We start from the raw sequence: 21,049 nt of genomic DNA, 5'->3' as shown, positions 1-21,049 counted from the left end.
ATATATAGAATAACAGTAACCAGGGAGTGAATTACAGACTGGAATCTAATCGAGGGGTTCGGGTGGTTTATAAATAGAACAACAGGTACACGGGAGTGAGTTACAGACTGGAATCTAATCGACGGGTTCAGGGGTGTTTTATATATAGAATAACAGATACCAGGGAGTAAGTTACAGACTGGAATTTAATCAAGGGGTTCGGGTGGTTTATATATAGAATAACAGATACCCGAGAGTGAGTTACAGACTGGAATCTAATCGAGGGGTTCGGGTGGTTTATATATAGAATAACAGATACCCGGCAGTGAGTTACAGACTGGAATCTAATCGAGGGGTTCGGGTCGTTTCTATATACAATAACAGATACCAGGGAGTGAGTTACATACTGGAATCTAATCGAGGGGTTCGGGTGGTTTATATATAGAATAACAGATACCCGGAAGTGAGTTACAGACTGGAATCTAACCGAGGGGTTCGGGTGGTTAAGATATAAAATAACAGATATCCGGGAGTGAGTTACAGACTGGAATCCAATCGAGGGGTTCGGGTGGTTTATATATGGAATAACAGATACCCGGGATTGAGTGACAGGCTGGAATCTAATTGAGGGGTTCGGGTGGTTTATATATAGAATAACAGATACCCGGGAGTTAATTACAGACTGGAATCTAATCGAGGGGTGCAGGGTGGTTTACATATAGAATAACAGATACCCGAGAGTGAGTTACAGACTGGAATCTAATCGATGGGGTTCGGGTGGTTTATATATGGAATAACAGATACCCGGGAGTGAGTTACAGACTGGAATCTAATCGACGGGTTCAGGGGTGTTTTATAGAGAATAACAGATACCAGGGAGTAAGTTACAGACTGGAATCTAATCAAGGAGTTCGGGAGTATTTTATATATAGAATAACAGATACCCGGGAGTGTGTTGCAGACTGGAATCTAATCAAGGAGTTCGGGAGTATTTTATATATAGAATAACAGATACCCGGGAGTGAGTGACAGACTGGAATCTAATCAAGGAGTTCGGGAGTATTTTATATATAGAATAACAGATACCCGGCAGTGAGTTACAGACTGGAATCTAATCGAGGGGTTCGGGTCGTTTCTATATACAATAACAGATACCAGGGAGTGAGTGACAGACTGGAATCTAATCGAGGGGTTCGGGTGGTTTATATACAGAATAACAGATACCCGGGTGTGAGTTGCAGACTGGAATCTAATCGAGGGGTTCGGGTGGTTTATATTTAGAATAACAGATACCCGGAAGTGAGTTACAGACTGGAATCTAATCGAGGGGTTCGGGTGGTTTATATATAGAATAACAGATATCCGGGAGTGAGTTACAGACTGGAATCTAATCGAGGGGTTCGGGTGGTTTATATATAGAATAACAGATACCCGGGATTGAGTGACAGGCTGGAATCTAATTGAGGGGTTCGGGTGGTTTATATATGGAATAACAGATACCCGGGAGTGGGTTACAGACTGCAATCTAATCGAGGGGTTCAGGGGTGGTTTATATATAGAATAACAGATACCCGGGAGTGAGTTACAGACTGGAATCTAATCGAGGGGTTCGGGGGGTTTATATATAGAATAACAGATACCAGGGAGTAAGTTACAGACTGGAATTTAATCAAGGGGTTCGGGTGTTTTATATATAGAATAACAGATACCCGGGAGTAAGTTACAGACTGGAATCTAATCAAGGAGTTCGGGAGTATTTTATATATAGAATAACAGATACCCGGGAGTGTGTTGCAGACTGGAATCTAATCAAGGAGTTCGGGAGTATTTTATATATAGAATAACAGATACCCGGCAGTGAGTTACAGACTGGAATCTAATCGAGGGGTTCGGGTCGTTTCTATATACAATAACAGATACCAGGGAGTGAGTTACATACTGGAATCTAATCGAGGGGTTCGGATGGTTTATGTATAGAATAACAGATACCCGGGAGTGAGTGACAGACTGGAATCTAATCAAGGAGTTCGGGAGTATTTTATATATAGAATAACAGATACCCGGCAGTGAGTTACAGACTGGAATCTAATCGAGGGGTTCGGGTCGTTTCTATATACAATAACAGATACCAGGGAGTGAGTGACAGACTGGAATCTAATCGAGGGGTTCGGGTGGTTTATATACAGAATAACAGATACCCGGGTGTGAGTTGCAGACTGGAATCTAATCGAGGGGTTCGGGTGGTTTATATATAGAATAACAGATACCCGGAAGTGAGTTACAGACTGGAATCTAATCGAGGGGTTCGGGTGGTTTATATATAGAATAACAGATATCCGGGAGTGAGTTACAGACTGGAATCTAATCGAGGGGTTCGGGTGGTTTATATATAGAATAACAGATACCCGGGATTGAGTGACAGGCTGGAATCTAATTGAGGGGTTCGGGTGGTTTATATATGGAATAACAGATACCCGGGAGTGGGTTACAGACTGCAATCTAATCGAGGGGTTCAGGGGTGGTTTATATATAGAATAACAGATACCCGGGAGTGAGTTACAGACTGGAATCTAATCGAGGGGTTCGGGGGGTTTATATATAGAATAACAGATACCAGGGAGTAAGTTACAGACTGGAATTTAATCAAGGGGTTCGGGTGTTTTATATATAGAATAACAGATACCCGGGAGTGAGTTGCAGACTGGAATCTAATCAAGGTGTTCGGGAGTATTTTATATATAGAATAACAGATACCCGGCAGTGAGTTACAGACTGGAATCTAATCGAGGGGTTCGGGTCGTTTCTATATACAATAACAGATACCAGGGAGTGAGTTACATACTGGAATCTAATCGAGGGGTTCGGATGGTTTATGTATAGAATAACAGATACCCGGGAGTGAGTGACAGACTGGAATCTAATCGAGGGGTTCGGGTGGTTTATATACAGAATAACAGATACCCGGGAGTGAGTTACAGACTGGAATCTAATCGAGGGGTTCGGGTGGTTTATATATAGAATAACAGATACCCGGAAGTGAGTTACAGACTGGAATCTAACCGAGGGGTTCAGGTGGTTAAGATATAAAATAACAGATATCCTGGAGTGAGTTACAGACTGGAATCCAATCGAGGGGTTCGGGTGGTTTATATATAGAATAACAGATACCCGGGATTGAGTGACAGTCTGGAATCTAATTGAGGGGTTCGGGTGGTTTATATATGGAATAACAGATACCCGGGAGTGGGTTACAGACTGGAATCTAATCGAGGGGTTCGGGTGGTTTATATATAGAACAACAGATACCCGGAGTGAGTTGCAGACTGGAATCTAATCGAGGGGTTGGTGGGGGGGGCGGTTTATATATAGAATAACAGATACCCGGGAGAGGGTTCCAGACTGGAATCTAATCGAGGGATTCGGGTGGTTTATATATAGAATAACAGGTACGCGGGAGTGAGTTACAGACTGGAATCTAATCGAGGGGTTCGGGGGGTTTATATATAGAATAACAGGTACACGGGAGTGAGTTACAGACTGGAATCTAATTGAGGGGTTCGGGGTGGTTTATATAGACAATAACAGATACCTGGGAGTGAGTTACAGACTGGAATCTAATCGAGGGGTTCGGGTCGTTTCTGTATAGAATAACAGATACCAGGGAGTGAATTACAGACTGGAATCTAATCGAGGAGTTCGGGTGGTTTATATATAGAATAACAGATACCAGGGAGTGAGTTACTGACTGGAATCTAATCGAGGGGTTCGGGTCGTTTCTATATACAATAACAGATACCTGGGAGTGAGTTGCAGACTGGAATCTAATCGAGGGGTTGGTGGGGGTGGGTGGGGGGAGGTTTATATATAGAATCACAGATACCCGGGAGAGAGTTGCAGACTGGAATCTAATCAAGGGATTCGGGTGGTTTATATATAGAATAACAGATACCCGGGAGTGAGTTACAGACTGGAATCTAATCGAGGGATTCGGGTGGTTTATATATAGAATAACAGATACCCGGGATTGAGTTACAGACTGGAATCTAATCGAGAGGTTCGGGTGGTTTATATATAGAATAACAGATACCCGGGAGTGAGTTACAGACTGGAATCTAATCGAGGGGTTCGGGTGGTTTATATATAGAATAACAGATACCAGGGAGTGAGTTACTGACTGGAATCTAATCGAGGGGTTTGGGTCGTTTCTATATACAAGAACAGACACCCAGGAGTGAGTTACAGACTGGAATCTAATCGAGGGGTTCGGGGTGGTTTATATATAGAACAGATACCAGGGAGTGAATTACAGACTGGAATCTATTAGAGGGGTTCGGGTGGTTTATTTTTAAAATAACAGATACCAGGGAGTGAGTTACAGACTGGAATCTAATCGAGGGGTTCGGGTGGTTTATGTATCGAATAACAGATACCCGGGAGTGAGTTACAGACTGGAATCTAATCGAGGGGTTCGGGTCGTTTCTATATACAAGAACAGACACCCAGGAGTGAGTTACAGACTGGAATCTAATCGAGGGGTTCGGGGTGGTTTATATATAGAATAACAGATACCAGGGAGTGAATTACAGACTGGAATCTAATCGAGGGGTTCAGGTGGTTTATATATAGAATAACAGATACCAGGGAGTGAATTACAGACTGGAATCTAATCGAGGGGTTCGGGTGGTTTATATATAGAATAACAGATACCAGGGAGTGAGTTACAGACTGGAATCTAATCGAGGGGTTCGGGGTGGTTTATATATAGAATAACAGATACCAGGGAGTGAATTACAGACTGGAATCTAATCGAGGGGTTCGGGTGGTTTATATATAGAATAACAGATACCAGGGAGTGAGTTACAGACTGGAATCTAATCGAGGGGTTCGGGTGGTTTATGTATGGAATAACAGATACCCGGGAGTGAGTTGCAGACTGGAATCTAATCAAGGGGTTCGGGTGGTTTATATATAGAATAACAGATACCCGGGAGTGAGTTGCAGACTGGAATCTAATCGAGGGGTTCGGGTGGTTTATGTATGGAATAACAGATACCCGGGAGTGAGTTGCAGACTGGAATCTAATCGAGGGGTTCGGGTCCTTTCTATATAGAATAACAGATACCAGGGAGTGAGTTACAGACTGGGATATAATTGAAGGTTTTGATAACGTTTTTTTCGTTGAAGAATGTGTCTCTGTGAGTAGCACTGGCTGTTTTCCTTCCTCATGGAATGTAATATCTCTGGATAATAGCTGTTGTTCAAATCCGAGCGGCCTCCCTGGCCCACTTACCTCTCTGTTTTCCTCGAAGGGGTTGTAAACCTGGCTCAGTGTGGGCTGCTGATGGTCAGTGCTGTGTTCAAGCACTGCCGGATCCTGTAGGTAAATAACACACACAGCAGCAGTCATTAACGGACCAAAGTAGAAGACAGGCAGCAAAATATACTGCAACCCAAGACCAGCTTCCTTTGTTCCTGGACCCCATCCTGAACCCAGACTGTGCTGCACGTCAGGGGCACAGTGGTCAGGGGCATAGTGGTCAGGGGCACAGTAACATCGTGGCTATGTTGCTGCACTGATCATCTCGAGGTCTAAATTAATGATCCAGAGAAAGAAATCAAACCCCAGCTGGGGAATTTCAATTCAATTGAAAGAAATCTGGCATTACAACCTAGTCTCAGTAATGGTGACCATGTAACTACTGGATTGTTGTACAAACACATCTGCTTCACTAATGTTCTTTAGGGAAGCAAATCATCTGTCTTTAGCCGGTCTGGTCTACATGTGAAGTAGGCCATTTGGATACCTGATGCATTTCACAGCACTTGCACACATACTGCAGTCAGTACTAACTGTATCAGAGCCAGCAGGTGTAGCTGGTACACAGTCCCCCCTGGGGAATTGTAGCTTGCTCAATTTTCCTCCTTCACTCTCAATGAACGAGAAACGGAAGCAAATGTGGGGGTGAAGTGTCGGCTCCCTGGCAACTGGCCAAATCAATCAATACGTAGGAATCCCTCATTTCATTCTGTCTGTACACAGAATATTTCGCCAGAAGCAGCTGGACCATCTAACAGACTGGAGACAGACAGTCTGCTGGGTCAAACACTGACTTTATCTCTGCTCTGAACTAACCCATACCTCACTGGCTGTCCAATGTAGAGGGATCATTACTCTGTATTCTTTTTTATTTTTTCGATGATGGCCTTTGTACCTCAGGCCTCTTATTTTTGTCGACGGGGCCTTTATTCCTCAGGCCCCCTTTATATGCATTTTATATTAATAACTCAAATGGAAAAAAAAAGATAAATAAAATAAAATTCAAATTAAAATGCAATTTTCAGCATCTACGATGCACTCCAGCTCCATACGGTGCCAACCAGCAGACACCGCATGCTCCTTCTCCAGGGATACCCAGGTGCGAACGTAACCGCGGAAGAGGGGCAGGCACTCAGGGAGGACGGACCCCTCCCCCTGACGGCCTGCAGCCTGGACCTGTGAATTGCAACCTCAGCCAGGCCCAGGAGCAGACCGACAAGGAGATCCTCCTCCCAGCCCTCCCTGCTCCGCACCGGGTACCCAAAGGTAAGGAACATGGGGCTGAAGTGCAACCACAACCTGAGGAGCAGCCCCTTCAAATACTCAAAGAGGGGCTGCAACCTCGCATACTGCATATAAACATGGAACACGGACTCGTCCAGACCGCAGAAATTACAGGCAGCCTGGACATCCATGAACCTACTTAAAAGTTTATTACACGGGCCTGCCCTGTGCAACACCCTCCACCCCAGGTCCCCGATGTAAACATACATACATATGAATTAGGAGAAGTAGGCCATTCAGCCCCTCAAGCCTGCTCTGCCATTCAATAAGATCATGCCTGATCTGTTTGTCTCTTGAATTCCACACTCCCATCTACCCCCGATAACCTTTGATTCTCTTGCCTAACAAGAATCTATCTACCTCCACCTTAAAAAGATTCACCTTCTGAGGTAGAGAGTTCCAAAGTCGCACAACCCTCAGAGAAAAAAATTTCTCCTTGTCTGTGTCCTCAAAGGGCGAACCCTAATTTTAAATCAGTGCCGCCTAGTAGCAAAGGGGGAAGACTTCCGCAAAGAGAGACCTCCACTGGTGTTTCCCCTCGCCACCAGATGGCAATAGGGACTGCCACGGACTGTCCAGCAGGCAGACGAGGGCGAGGAAATGGAGTGTGTGCAGGAGCTGCCCATATAGGAAATCCCTCCGTGCGGCGTGGAATGGCATGGAGGGAATTTCCAAGAGGCAGCCCAGTTTGTGCGGGACCGACTCGAGGGGGGTTTCGGGGCCTGGGTCCAATGAGCAGTTCCGACCAAGCAGGGGTCAGCTTGGTTGGGAACGCTCCACACTCCAGAGCCCCCTCAACACCCGCAGAGAGGGGTGTCCCGGAAGCTTTGGCTATTCTTCCACCTGTTGGTTTTTCCCCAGAGCCGGCAGCCCAGACAGACAGGGCCCTCTCCTCCGCCAACGGGGGAGTGCCCTTACTGGAGGTGACCATGTTCCAGACTCGGAATAGATCCCAGTAAAAGACAAGCAACTCCCTCAGAGAGGCGCAGCAAAAGTTTGCTGCTGGGAGCTGCGTGTCCTCTTGAAGGCAGGGCCCCTAGCAGAAAAAATATATCACCACCGCACACCATCTGGGAGGACGCTCGACATAAAGGTATCTCTGCAGGGTCCGAAGGCAGAGAGTCGCAGCCTGGGTGCGGACGCACACCAGCGACTGGCCGCCCTCCTCGATCGGGAGACTCAGGACCGCGGCAGAGACCCAGTGTTTCCTCTTGCCCCAGAAGAAATCGACAAGTTTCTTCTGGATCTTGGTGGCAAATACAGGGGGCGGGGCCAAAGTGACCAACCGGTACCACAGCATGGAGGCCACCAGTTGGTTTATGACCAACGCTCGGCCCCTGTAGGAAAGCACTCGGAGAAGTCCTGTCCAGCGCCCCAGCCGAGCGGTGATTTTCGCCTCCAACTCCTGCCAGTTTGCCGGCCAGGCTTCCTCAGTGAGGATAAGGTGGACTCCCAGATAGAGGAGGTGCGTGGTGCTCCACGCAAAAGGAGTCATCTCCTCCGGCCGGGAGTCCACCCGCCACTGACCCACCAGGAGTCCGGAACATTTCTCCCAATTGATCCTCGCGGAGGGCGCGGCAGAAAAGGTCTGCTGGCAGTCGCGCATCCTCCGCAAGTCTGTGACCATGAGTAGCACGTCATTGGCATAAACCGAGAGGACAACTCACATGTCAGACCCGCCAATCGACAGAACGAGTCCTGGAATCGCTCGTCCTCCAGCAGCCGGTTGTTAGTGACCCCGTGGACTCCTCCCACATACAGAGCGGAGTGGGTTCCATCCACACCAGGTGGTGGTCCGAGCACGGCACCAGCCGCATGGAGGCCGCTGAGACACAGGAGACATACGCCTGAAAAATATAGAGGCGGTCGATTTGGGACCCTCCTCCTCCAGACCTCCACGTGAAGGTGCTGGAGTCGGGATGGAGATTCCGCCAGACGTCCACCAAGTTGAGGGAGCTGATCTGTTCCCTCAACCTCTCCACCAACACTTGGCCACGCTGGGGACCGGAGCGATCCCCCACCTCGAGGGTGCAGTTAAAATCCCCCCCGAGGATGATGCACCCACCTCTATTGATAGAACTCAAGACAGCAGACACTTCTTTAAAGAAGCGCGCTTGCAACACACCAGGCCTGGGCGCGTACACGTTCACAAAGTGGAGCGGCACGCTACCCAGGTGAACGGCAAGGTGGAGCAAGCGGCCCGGCACTAGCTCATTGACCCCCAAGATCTCCACCTGAAAAGTCGGGGACAAGAAAATAACCACCCCACTAGAAATAGGGGTGAGGTGACTCATGTAGACCCCACCCTGCCACTCCAGGAGCCAGGTGGCTTCGTCTCCCGGAATGGTGTGGGTTTCCTGCAGAAAGCTCACCGCGTATCTCCCTTCCCTGAGGACTGAGAGATTGTGAAATCTGCGGTGAGACCCCCTGCTGCCGTTGATGTTGAGGCTGGCTATGGTTATCTTCATGTCAAAGGTACTTAAAACCCGTCACCAACACCTCAGTGAGGAGGGAGCGGAAGTGCACCTGGCCTTCCACTCCCCCAGCAACCCAGTGAGGAACGCATTGAAACCAGTTTTACTTCTGCACAGTTCCCTCCCGACCCCCACCCCCCCTGGCACTCCGAGGGTGGCATGGACTGGATGATCAACCTCAAATTCGACATTCAGTTGAGGGCCAGCTGAACTTTATTGCAGCAACCCCTGCAGGCAGCAAGGAAGTCCCGCAGTTCCACAATGGACATAAAAGGAGTCTCGGTAGGAGGAAAGAGGGAGTCCACTGCCTCACGGACGATAGATTCAAGATTGCCATCCTCCGGATAATCACTACTCGTGGCCAAGACACCCAGCACACATGTGGAGCAGATGTATCTGCTGCTCCAGCTGGTTCCACCTCTGTCACCATCTCACCCCAGGATCAATGGTGGAGACATCCTCCCTGGACAACCCCCTCCACCCCCCCACCCCCCCCCAACCTCCTCCAAACTGCCCCCGGGCTAGTGAGTGGCTCTAGGGAGACATCTAGTCTCAACCAGAAATCCAGCCGGAGCCGGGACCTGAGGCGGAGAGAGACGGCCATTTCCCGCCCCGGCAGCACCCACAGGCCCCGCAGGTCGAGTGGTATGTTCATTGGCAACTGGGTCGGGTCCATTTCGGGCAGGACCTGGCTTTAGCTGGGAGGGCCAACCCTTTGAGGCCTCGCCCTCCCCTCCATCCAGGGCACCCAACCCAGTTGCAGATAAGGAGAGCAGGGCTCCACTCACTCCCTCAGGATAGGCCACATGTACAGGGACTCCTGAGGGGTAGGGAGCTCCTGCCCACATCTTACAGTCTTGATGGTGGGGGTGGTGGCAGGGGATCCCAGGGACCCGAACCAGGAAACAGTTCGCCCCCAGTAGATGGGCCCTGCGCCTCAGGGCCTCCATTACCTCTGTGGATGGGTGCCTTCTCTTCTTTTTCCTACTCGGGAGTGAGGCTCAGAGACGTCCATGTCATCAAAGGCCATAACACCCTCCTTTTGCCTGGTTACCCTGGGCCTGAGCCCAGCCCTGCAGCAGGTGGGTTCCTTGGGATCAGGCCTTAGGTTGAGCTCAGGCTCGAGCTGTGCCGTGGTATCCAGGGGACGCACCTCTCAGGATTTATTCTTTTTTCACATCTTCCTTTCACTTGGACAGGCCTCCACCCTGTCCTCACCAGAGACTGAGGAAAGCACCACCTCTGGAACCGCCTCTGCAGTGGCTGCGACAGGTATAGGAGGAGTAGTGGGAGGTACGACGGTGCCACCCTGGCCCACCAAGGTGGAACTGGCAGCCCAGATGGAGCAGCTCATCAGCTCTTGTGAACATGCCTCACCCCCTTGTAGGAGTGGCACCACGCCAATAGGCCATCCCCTGGAATTCTACCCTAAATTGGCCCTCTGTTATTGCCTCCTGTGTCAGCTGCATAAAAAGCTGGCGACGAAAGGAGTACATATACCGGAGGCTGTTCTCCCAAAGACCAAGTGGGACTGGGGTGAGCCTTGTCTTTATCTCCCCCAGATGGTGCAGGTGGGGAAGGAGGAACTCACCAGGAATGAAGGGCGGGACATTTGACAAGGTGACCCGCTGCATTGTGGTCTCCAGGGGGCCCACTGGGAAAAATGTCCTACCCATGGCAATCTCGTTGTTCAGGGCCAGGTACACTGCCTGCTCGGTCTTCAGGAAAAAGACTGTTTTTGCGTACATTTTAGAGGCAGTGACAATAGCCAAGGGGCCGACTACCTTGGCCATTGCTTTTACGCGTGCCTCGATTCGGGTGGATGTAGCTCTTGACCCCATGCTTTGATGTTATTAGTTCAAAAGGTGACAGGGCAACAGGAGCAGCTGCAGCAACAGCATACGTGCAAGAGGGCCCCGCCACCGGTAATGATGGGCTTGGCATGTGGTCAAAGAACCACATCCACCCTTCAGAAACAAAGGAAAATGAAGCAGGTTTTTAAAACTTGAAATAATATGCTGTGGGAGTAGAGGAGGATATGGGTGGAAAAGAAAAGGGGAGGATAGGAAAGGTGGCTGAGTGGTGGAAGAGAGAGAAAGGCTTCGAGGGATGTTCACATCAACTCGTGGTTGGAACACTTCAATACAGAAGGTCCAAGGTACCAAGCATCCAGTTAGGGGAGGATTCTTGACCCGGGACAGCTCGAGCCGCCAAGCACTTTCCTCTCCCGATGTTACACGAAGGCTGTCTTCACCAGGGCAACTCCAGCTGTCCCAAGGCAGGCAGTTGGGGTGGGGAAGGAATTCCATGTGTGCAGGATGGACATAGCACAGATACAAATACAGGGGCTCCCTACAGGTTACTGCAGCCCCACCCTGAGTCTACCAGCCTCTTCTCCCTCCCTCAACAATCCAAACAGAAGTGTCTTTCAGGTGCTCCAACATCTGCCTCTCCAAAAGGAATTTCTCCCTCCTCAGCAGATGGACAAACTTGTACAATTGCAAGTCTCTCCGCACTCTGCTCTGCAGTTACTGCTCCACCAGCCTGCTCAGCTGCAGCAGCTTCCCCTGATCGGTAAGAGAGTTTGGACCATTTCCTGTACACAATCAGAGCTGTATCTATCCTGGGAGTGTTTGATGGGACAGTGTAGAGGGAGCTTTACTCTGTATCGAACCCCGTGCTGTACCTGTCCTGGGAGTGTTTGATGGGGACAGTGTAGAGGGAGCTTTACTCTGTATCGAACCCCGTGCTGTACCTGTCCTGGGAGTGTTTGATGGGGACAGTGTAGAGGGAGCTTTACTCTGTATCGAACCCCGTGCTGTACCTGTCCTGGGAGTGTTTGATGGGACCAAATCCAAAGATAAGTAGCATTATAGTTCTGTACCTGACCCAGTGCCCCATTTCATTCAGGAACAGCCTGAGAACCCTTGATCTTTTGATAAATGAATCGGCACTCATACAGTGACTATCTGTGACCGAAGACACAGCATTGACTCATCCATTGTTATGCAAAACCTCGGACAGCATGTGATTGACTTTCTACTGGTCTGCATGACATCAGCATTCTCACTTTCCCCTCTATCTATCGGCTGTTTCTGGTTAGTTTCGAAATGCCACATCCTTTTGCGTCTGGAATCACATGTGGGTCCAAGTATGGACATAAATAAACCCGAAGAGTTTTGAAGACAATCCAGTAGTTACATGGTCACCATTACTTATACTCACTTTTTATTCAGATTTATTTAATTAATTGAATTTCAATTCCCCAGGCACCATGATGGGATTTGAACTCATGTCTCTGGATCATTAGTCCAGGTCTCTGGATTACTAACTCAGTAACATAATCACTACACTACCGTACCTACCTGCGACAGCAGACCAACCAGGTCCCAATTCAATCCCACTCTGTGCCAGTTAGCCTCAGTACCAGGGCTTAGAGTGAAGGGAAATCAGACAGGGTTCCTGCTCCTGATCACTGTCCAGTAACCCCTGGGTTAGAGAGAGGGGGAAATCAGACAGGGTTCCTGCTCCTGATCACTGTCCAGTAACCCCTGGGTTAGAGAGAGGGGGAAATCAGACAGGGTTCCTGCTCCTGATCACTGTCCAGTGATTTCTGGGTTAGAGAGAGGGGGAAATCAGCCAGGGTTCCTGCTCCTGATCACTGTCCAGTAACCCCTGGGTTAGAGAGAGGGGGAAATCAGTCAGGGTTCCTGCTCCTGATCACTGTCCAGTAACCCCTGGGTTAGAGAGAGGGGGAAATCAGACAGGGTTCCTGCTCCTGATCACTGTCCAGTGATTTCTGGGTTAGAGAGAAAGCGTGAAATCAGCCAGAGTTTCTGCTCCTGATCACTGTCCAGTGACCCCTGGGTTAGAGAGAGGGGGAAATCAGACAGGGTTCCTGCTCCTGATCACTGTCCACTGACCCCTGGGTTAGAGAGAGGGGGAAATCAGTCAGGGTTCCTGCTCCTGATCACTGTCCAGTGACCCCTGGGTTAGAGAGAGGGGGAAATCAGTCAGGGTTCCTGCTCCTGATCACTGTCCACTGACCCCTGGGTTAGAGAGAGGGGGAAATCAGTCAGGGTTCCTGCTCCTGATCACTGTCCAGTGAACCCTGGGTTAGAGAGAGGGGGAAATCAGCCAGGGTTCCTGCTCCTGATCACTGTCCACTGACCCCTGGGTTAGAGAGAGGGGGAAATCAGCCAGGGTTCCTGCTCCTGATCACTGTCCAGTGACCCCTGGGTTAGAGAGAGGGGGAAATCAGCCAGGGTTCCTGCTCCTGATCACTGTCCAGTGACCCCTGGGTTAGAGAGAGGGGGAAATCAGTCAGGGTTCCTGCTCCTGATCACTGTCCAGTGAACCCTGGGTTAGAGAGAGGGGGAAATCAGTCAGGGTTCCTGCTCCTGATCACTGTCCAGTGACCCCTGGGTTAGAGAGAGGGGAAATCAGCCAGGGTTCCTGCTCCTGATCACTGTCCAGTGACCCCTGGGTTAGAGAGAGGGGGAAATCAGTCAGGGTTCCTGCTCCTGATCACTGTCCAGTGACCCCTGGGTTAGAGAGAGGGGGAAATCAGTCAGGGTTCCTGCTCCTGATCACTGTCCAGTGAACCCTGGGTTAGAGAGAGGGGGAAATCAGCCAGGGTTCCTGCTCCTGATCACTGTCCAGTAACCCCTGGGTTAGAGAGAGGGGGAAATCAGTCAGGGTTCCTGCTCCTGATCACTGTCCAGTGACCCCTGGGTTAGAGAGAGGGGAAATCAGCCAGGGTTCCTGCTCCTGATCACTGTCCAGTAACCCCTGGGTTAGAGAGAGGGGGAAATCAGTCAGGGTTCCTGCTCCTGATCACTGTCCAGTGACCCCTGGGTTAGAGAGAGGGGGAAATCAGACAGGGTTCCTGCTCCCGATCACTGTCCAGTAACCCCTGGGTTAGAGAGAGGGGGAAATCAGTCAGGGTTCCTGCTCCTGATCACTGTCCAGTGACCCCTGGGTTAGAGAGAGGGGGAAATCAGACAGGGTTCCTGCTCCTGATCACCGTCCAGTGACCCCTGGGTTAGAGAGAGAGGAAATCAGCCAGGGTTCCTGCTCCTGATCACTCTCCAGTGATTTCTGGGTTAGAGAGAAAGCGTGAAATCAGCCAGAGTTTCTGCTCCTGATCACTGTCCAGTAACCCCTGGGTTAGAGAGAGGGGGAAATCAGACAGGGTTTCTGCTCCTGATCACTGTCCAGTGATTTCTGGGTTAGAGAGAAAGCGTGAAATCAGCCAGAGTTTCTGCTCCTGATCACTGTCCAGTGACCCCTGGGTTAGAGAGAGGGGGAAATCAGACAGGGTTCCTGCTCCTGATCACTGTCCAGTAACCCCTGGGTTAGAGAGAGGGGAAATCAGCCAGGGTTCCTGCTCCTGATCACTGTCCAGTGACCCCTGGGTTAGAGAGAGGGGAAATCAGCCAGGGTTCCTGCTCCTGATCACTGTCCAGTGACCCCTGGGTTAGAGAGAGGGGGAAATCTGTCAGGGTTCCTGCTCCTGATCACTGTCCAGTGACCCCTGGGTTAGAGAGAGGGGAAATCAGCCAGGGTTCCTGCTCCTGATCACTGTCCAGTGACCCCTGGGTTAGAGAGAGGAGGAAATCAGTCAGGGTTCCTGCTCCTGATCACTGTCCAGTGACCCCTGGGTTAGAGAGAGGGGAAATCAGCCAGGGTTCCTGCTCCTGATCACTGTCCAGTGACCCCTGGGTTAGAGAGAGGAGGAAATCAGTCAGGGTTCCTGCTCCTGATCACTGTCCAGTGACCCCTGGGTTAGAGAGAGGGGAAATCAGTCAGGGTTCCTGCTCCTGATCACTGTCCAGTGACCCCTGGGTTAGAGAGAGGGGGAAATCAGTCAGGGTTCCTGCTCCTGATCACTGTCCAGTGACCCCTGGGTTAGAGAGAGGGGAAATCAGTCAGGGTTCCTGCTCCTGATCACTGTCCAGTGACCCCTGGGTTAGAGAGAGGGGGAAATCAGTCAGGGTTCCTGCTCCTGATCACTGTCCAGTGACCCCTGGGTTAGAGAGAGGGGAAATCAGTCAGGGTTCCTGCTCCTGATCACTGTCCATTGACCCCTGGGTTAGAGAGAGGGGGAAATCAGCCAGGGTTCCTGCTCCTGACCACTGTCCATTGACCCCTGGGTTAGAGAGAGGGGAAATCTGTCACGGTTCCTGCTCCTGATCACTGTCCAGTGACCTCTGGGTTAGAGAGAGGGGGAAATCAGTCAGGGTTCCTGCTCCTGATCACTGTCCAGTGACCTCTGGGTTAGGGAGCGATCTTGTGATGTATTTGATATAGTAAAAACTTGAATTTTTGTTTATGATCGCTGAGAATTGAGATCATGAGACAAGCTGCTCCTTGCACACTGCTACTTCAAATACAAGGATTAACCTCTTGGCCGCAAAAGTTAACGCATTATCCAGGGAACGGCTTTGCAGTAGTTGCTTTGTATAATGACCACAGATTCACATTGTTCAGTGTGGAGGAATATCGCAACATCACTCTAACAAGAGACAAATGCAACACAATGTCTGGGCAGTCCAGCACCAGCCAATCTTCCCCTACAACCCTCCAAATGTCAGCACTTTCTCCGCTCAACTCCCCCAATCCCCCCTCTTAAGCAAGGAAGAGTGATTCTCCGACACTGCGGCACTCCCTCAGTGCGGACCCTCTGACTTAGAAGAACGGACCGAAGGTATGGTTGCTAAATTTGCTGTTGACACAAAGATAGGTAGGAAAGTAACTTGTGAAGAGGATATAAGGGGGCTACAAAGGGATATAGATAGGTTATGTGAGTGGGCAAAGACCTGGTAAATGGAGTATAATGTGGGAAAGTGTGAAATTGTCCATTTTGGCAGGAAGAATTAAAAAAGCATATTTAAATGGTGAGAGATTGCAGAGCTCTGAGATGCAGAGGGATCTGGCTGTCCTAGTGTGCAGGTACAGCACGTAATTAGGAATGCTAATAGAATGTTATCGTTTATCACGAGGGGGATTGAATACAAAAGTAGGGAGGTTATGCTTCAGTTATACAGGGCATTGGTGAGACCACATCTGGAGTACTGTGTAGAGTACTGGTCTCCTTATTTAAGGAAGGATGTAAATGTGTTGGAGGCAGTACAGAGAAGGTTTACTAGACTAATACCTGGAATGGACGGGCTGTCTTACGAGGAAAGGTTGGGCAGGCTAGGCTTGTATCCACTGGAATTTAGAAGAGTAAGAGGCAACTTGATTGAAACATATAAGATCCTGAGGGGTCTTGACAGGGTGGATGTGGAAAGGATGTTTCCCCTTGTGGGGGAATCTAGAACTAGGGGTCACTGTTTAAAAATACAAGGTCGCCCATATAAGAGAGAGATGAGGAATTTTTTCTCAGAGGGTCGTGAGTCTTTGGAATTCTCTTCCTCAAAAGGCGGTGGAAGCAGAGTCTTTGAACATTTTAAGGCAGTGATAGATAGATTCTTGATAAGCAAGGGGGTGGAAGGTTATCGGGGGTAGGTGGAAATGTGGAGTAATCAGTTCAGCCATGAACTTACTGAATGGCGGAGCAGGCTCGAAGGGCCGAGTGGCCTCCTCCTTCTCCTAATTCGTATGTTCGTATACTCCCTCAATACTGACCCTCCGACAGAGCGGGGCTCCCTCAGTACTGACCCTCCGACAGTGCAGCACTCCCTCAGTACTGACCCTCCGACAGTGCGGCCCTCCATCAGTACTGACCCTCCGACAGTGCAGCACTCCCTCAGTACTGACCCTCCGACAGTGCGGCACTCCCTCAGTACGGACCCTCCGACAGTGCGGCACTCCCTCAGTACTGACCCTCCGACAGTGCGGCACTCCCTCAGTACTGACCCTCCGACAGTGCAGCACTCCCTCAGTACTGACCCTCCGACAGTGCGGCACTCCCTCAGTACTGACCCTCCGACAGTGCGGCACTCCCGCAGTACTGGCCCTCCGACAGTGCGGCACTCCCGCAGTACTGGCCCTCCGACAGTGCGGCACTCCCTCAGTACTGACCCTCCGACAGTGCGGCACTCCCTCAGTACTGACACTCCGACAGTGCGGCACTCCCTCAGTACTGACCCTCCGACAGTGCGGCACTCCCTCAGTACTGACCCTCCGACAGTGCGGCGCTCCCTCAGTACTGACCCTCCGACAGTGCGGCGCTCCCTCAGTACTGACCCTCCGACAGTGCAGCACTCCCTCAGTACTGACCCTCCGACAGTGCAGCACTCCCTCAGTACTGACCCTCCGACAGTGCAGCACTCCCTCAGTACTGACCCTCCGACAGTGCAGAACTCCCTCAGTACTGACCCTCCGACACTGCAGCACTCCCACAGTACTGACCCTCCGACAGTGCGGCACTCCCTCAGTACTGACCCTCCGACAGTGCGGCACTCCCTCAGTACTGACCCTCCGACAGTGCAGCACTCCCTCAGTACTGACCCTCCGACAGTGCGGCACTCCCTCAGTACTGACCCTCCGACAGTGCGGCACTCCCTCAGTACTGACCCTCCGACAGTGCGGCACTCCCTCAGTACTGACCCTCTGACAGTGCAGCACTCCCTCAGTATTAACTCTCCGACAGTGCAGCACTCCCTCAGTACTGACCCTCCGACAGTGCGGCACTCCCTCAGTACTGACCCTCCGACAGTGCGGCACTCCCTCAGTACTGACCCTCCGACAGTGCGGCACTCCCTCAGTACTGACCCTCCGACAGTGCGGCACTCCCTCAGTACTGACCCTCCGACAGTGCGGCACTCCCTCAGTACTGACCCTCCGACAGTGCGGCACTCCCTCAGTACTGACCCTCCGACAGTGCGGCGCTCCCTCAGTACTGACCCTCCGACAGTGCGGCACTCCCTCAGTACTGACCCTCTGACAGTGCAGCACTCCCTCAGTATTAACTCTCCGACAGTGCAGCACTCCCTCAGTACTGACCCTCCGACAGTGCGGCACTCCCTCAGTACTGACCCTCCGACAGTGCAGCACTCCCTCAGTATTAACTCTCCGACAGTGCAGCACTCCCTCAGTACTGACCCTCCGACAGTGCGGCGCTCCCTCAGTACTGACCCTCCGACAGTGCGGCACTCCCTCAGTACTGACCCTCCGACAGTGCGGCACTCCCTCAGTACTGACCCTCCGACAGTGCGGCGCTCCCTCAGTACTGACCCTCCGACAGTGCGGCACTCCCTCAGTACTGACCCTCTGACAGTGCAGCACTCCCTCAGTATTAACTCTCCGACAGTGCAGCACTCCCTCAGTACTGACCCTCCGACAGTGCGGCACTCCCTCAGTACTGACCCTCCGACAGTGCAGCACTCCCTCAGTATTAACTCTCCGACAGTGCAGCACTCCCTCAGTACTGACCCTCCGACAGTGCGGCGCTCCCTCAGTACTGACCCTCCGACAGTGCGGCACTCCCTCAGTACTGACCCTCCGACAGTGCGGCACTCCCTCAGTACTGACCCTCCGACAGTGCGGCACTCCCTCAGTACTGACCCTCTGACAGTGCAGCACTCCCTCAGTATTAACTCTCCGACAGTGCAGCACTCCCTCAGTACTGACCCTCCGACAGTGCGGCACTCCCTCAGTACTGACCCTCCGACAGTGCGGCACTCCCTCAGTACTGACCCTCTGACAGTGCAGCACTCCCTCAGTATTAACTCTCCGACAGTGCAGCACTCCCTCAGTACTGACCCTCCGACAGTGCGGCACTCCCTCAGTACTGACCCTCCGACAGTGCAGCACTCCCTCAGTATTAACTCTCCGACAGTGCAGCACTCCCTCAGTACTGACCCTCCGACAGTGCAGCACTCCCTCAGTATTAACTCTCCGACAGTGCAGCGCTCCCTCAGTACTGACCCTCCGACAGTGCGGCACTCCCTCAGTACTGACCCTCCGACAGTGCAGCACTCCCTCAGTATTAACTCTCCGACAGTGCAGCACTCCCTCAGTACTGACCCTCCGACAGTGCAGCACTCCCTCAGTATTAACTCTCCGACAGTGCAGCGCTCCCTCAGTACTGACCCTCCGACAGTGCGGCACTCCCTCAGTACTGACCCTCCGACAGTGCGGCACTCCCTCAGTACTGACCCTCTGACAGTGCAGCACTCCCTCAGTATTAACTCTCCGACAGTGCAGCACTCCCTCAGTACTGACCCTCCGACAGTGCGGCACTCCCTCAGTACTGACCCTCGGACAGTGCGGCACTCCCTCAGTACTGACCCTCGGACAGTGCAGCACTCCCTCAGTATTAACTCTCCGACAGTGCAGCACTCCCTCAGTACTGACCCTCCGACAGTGCGGCACTCCCTCAGTACTGACCCTCCGACAGTGCAGCACTCCCTCAGTATTAACTCTCCGACAGTGCAGCACTCCCTCAGTACTGACCCTCCGACAGTGCGGCACTCCCTCAGTACTGACCCTCCGACAGTGCAGCACTCCCTCAGTATTAACTCTCCGACAGTGCAGCACTCCCTCAGTATTAACTCTCCGACAGTGCGGCGCTCCCTCAGTACTGACCCTCCGACAGTGCGGCGCTCCCTCAGTACTGACCCTCCGACAGCGCGGCACTCCCTCAGTACTGACCCTCCGACAGTGCGGCACTCCCTCAGTACTGACCCTCCGACAGTGCAGCACTCCCTCAGTATTAACTCTCCGACAGTGCGGCACTCCCTCAGTATTAACTCTCCGACAGTGCGGCACTCCCTCAGTATTAACTCTCCGACAGTGCGGCACTCCCTCAGTATTAACTCTCCGACAGTGCGGCACTCCCTCTCCTGGGAAGCGGAGATCCACAGCTGACTTACCTCAAAGGGATTTACATCGACGTTGTCCGGATAGCGTGACATGTTGGCCCCCGGCGGAAAAGCGAGAGTCGGCGCGGAGGCAGAATCTGAGGCCTCAGGCCGGGGACTAGCGGTGAGCCGAGCCGAGCCGGGGGACGCGGTGACCGGGATGGTCCGGGGGAAGCAGTTACCGGGTCAGGTCCGGGGGACGCGGTGACCGGGTCTGAACCCGGGCCGACAGTAACGGTTGGAACCAGATTTCAGGCTGTCTCCGCTGGTCTCGCGGCTCCGCCCACGGAGTTAGCTCCGCCTCCACCAACCGGCTCCGCCCACGGAGTTAGCTCCGCCTCCACCAACCGGCTCCGCCCACGGAGTTAGCTCCGCCTCCACCAACCGGCTCCGCCCACGGAGTTAGCTCCGCCTCCACCAACCGGCTCCGCCCACGGAGTTAGCTCCGCCTCCACCAACCGACTCCGCCCACTTACATTAGCCCCACCCCCACAACAAGACCCTGCCCACTGAGATAAGCCCCACCCCCAGAACAAGTCCCTGCCCACTGAGATAAGCCCCACCTCCCAGAACAAGAACCTGCCCACTGAGATAAGCCCCACCCCCCAGAACAAGTCCCTGCCCACTGAGATAAGCCCCACCCCCACAACAAGTCCCTGCCCACTGAGATTAGCCCCACCCCCAGAACAAGACCCTGCCCACTGAGATAAGCCCCACCCCCACAACAAGACCCTGCCCACTGAGATTAGCCCCACCCCCCAGAACAAGTCCCTGCCCACTGAGATAAGCCCCACCCCCACAACAAGTCCCTGCCCACTGAGATTAGCCCCACCCCCAGAACAAGACCCTGCCCACTGAGATAAGCCCCACCCCCACAACAAGTCCCTGCCCACTGAGATTAGCCCCACCCCCACAACAAGTCCCTGCCCATTGAGATTAGCCCCACCCCCCAGAACAAGACCCTGCCCACTGAGATTAGTCCCACCCCCACAACAAGACCCTGCCCACTGAGATAAGCCCCACCCCCAGAACAAGACCCTGCCCACTGAGATTAGTCCCACCCCCACAACAAGACCCTGCCCACTGAGATTAGCCCCACCCCCAGAACAAGTCCCTGCCCATTGAGATTAGTCCCACCCCCACAACAAGACCCTGCCCACTGAGATTAGCCCCACCCCCCAGAA

General features: G+C 52.1%; 1 protein-coding gene across 1 annotated transcript in view; it reads right to left on the bottom strand.

The window, feature by feature from the left end:
* The window catches only part of LOC137356992 (secretory carrier-associated membrane protein 3-like), a 69,178-nt gene extending 48,998 nt beyond the window's left edge, over window positions 1–20,180 (bottom strand). Inside the window, exons 1-2 of the mRNA XM_068022917.1 lie at window positions 19,878–20,180; window positions 5,270–5,353 (exon numbers count right to left, since the gene is read on the bottom strand). Coding sequence (XP_067879018.1) covers window positions 5,270–5,353; window positions 19,878–19,919 — 126 coding nt within the window. The 5' untranslated portion in view covers window positions 19,920–20,180. The remainder of the gene's footprint in view (window positions 1–5,269; window positions 5,354–19,877) is intronic.
* Window positions 20,181–21,049: the final 869 nt, after the last annotated feature.

The sequence above is a fragment of the Heterodontus francisci genome, chromosome 46, assembly GCF_036365525.1.
Source record: "Heterodontus francisci isolate sHetFra1 chromosome 46, sHetFra1.hap1, whole genome shotgun sequence".
NCBI lineage: Eukaryota > Metazoa > Chordata > Chondrichthyes > Heterodontiformes > Heterodontidae > Heterodontus > Heterodontus francisci.
The sequence above is the reverse complement of the archived record's forward strand: the minus strand, read 5'-3'. Positions and strand labels throughout refer to the sequence as shown.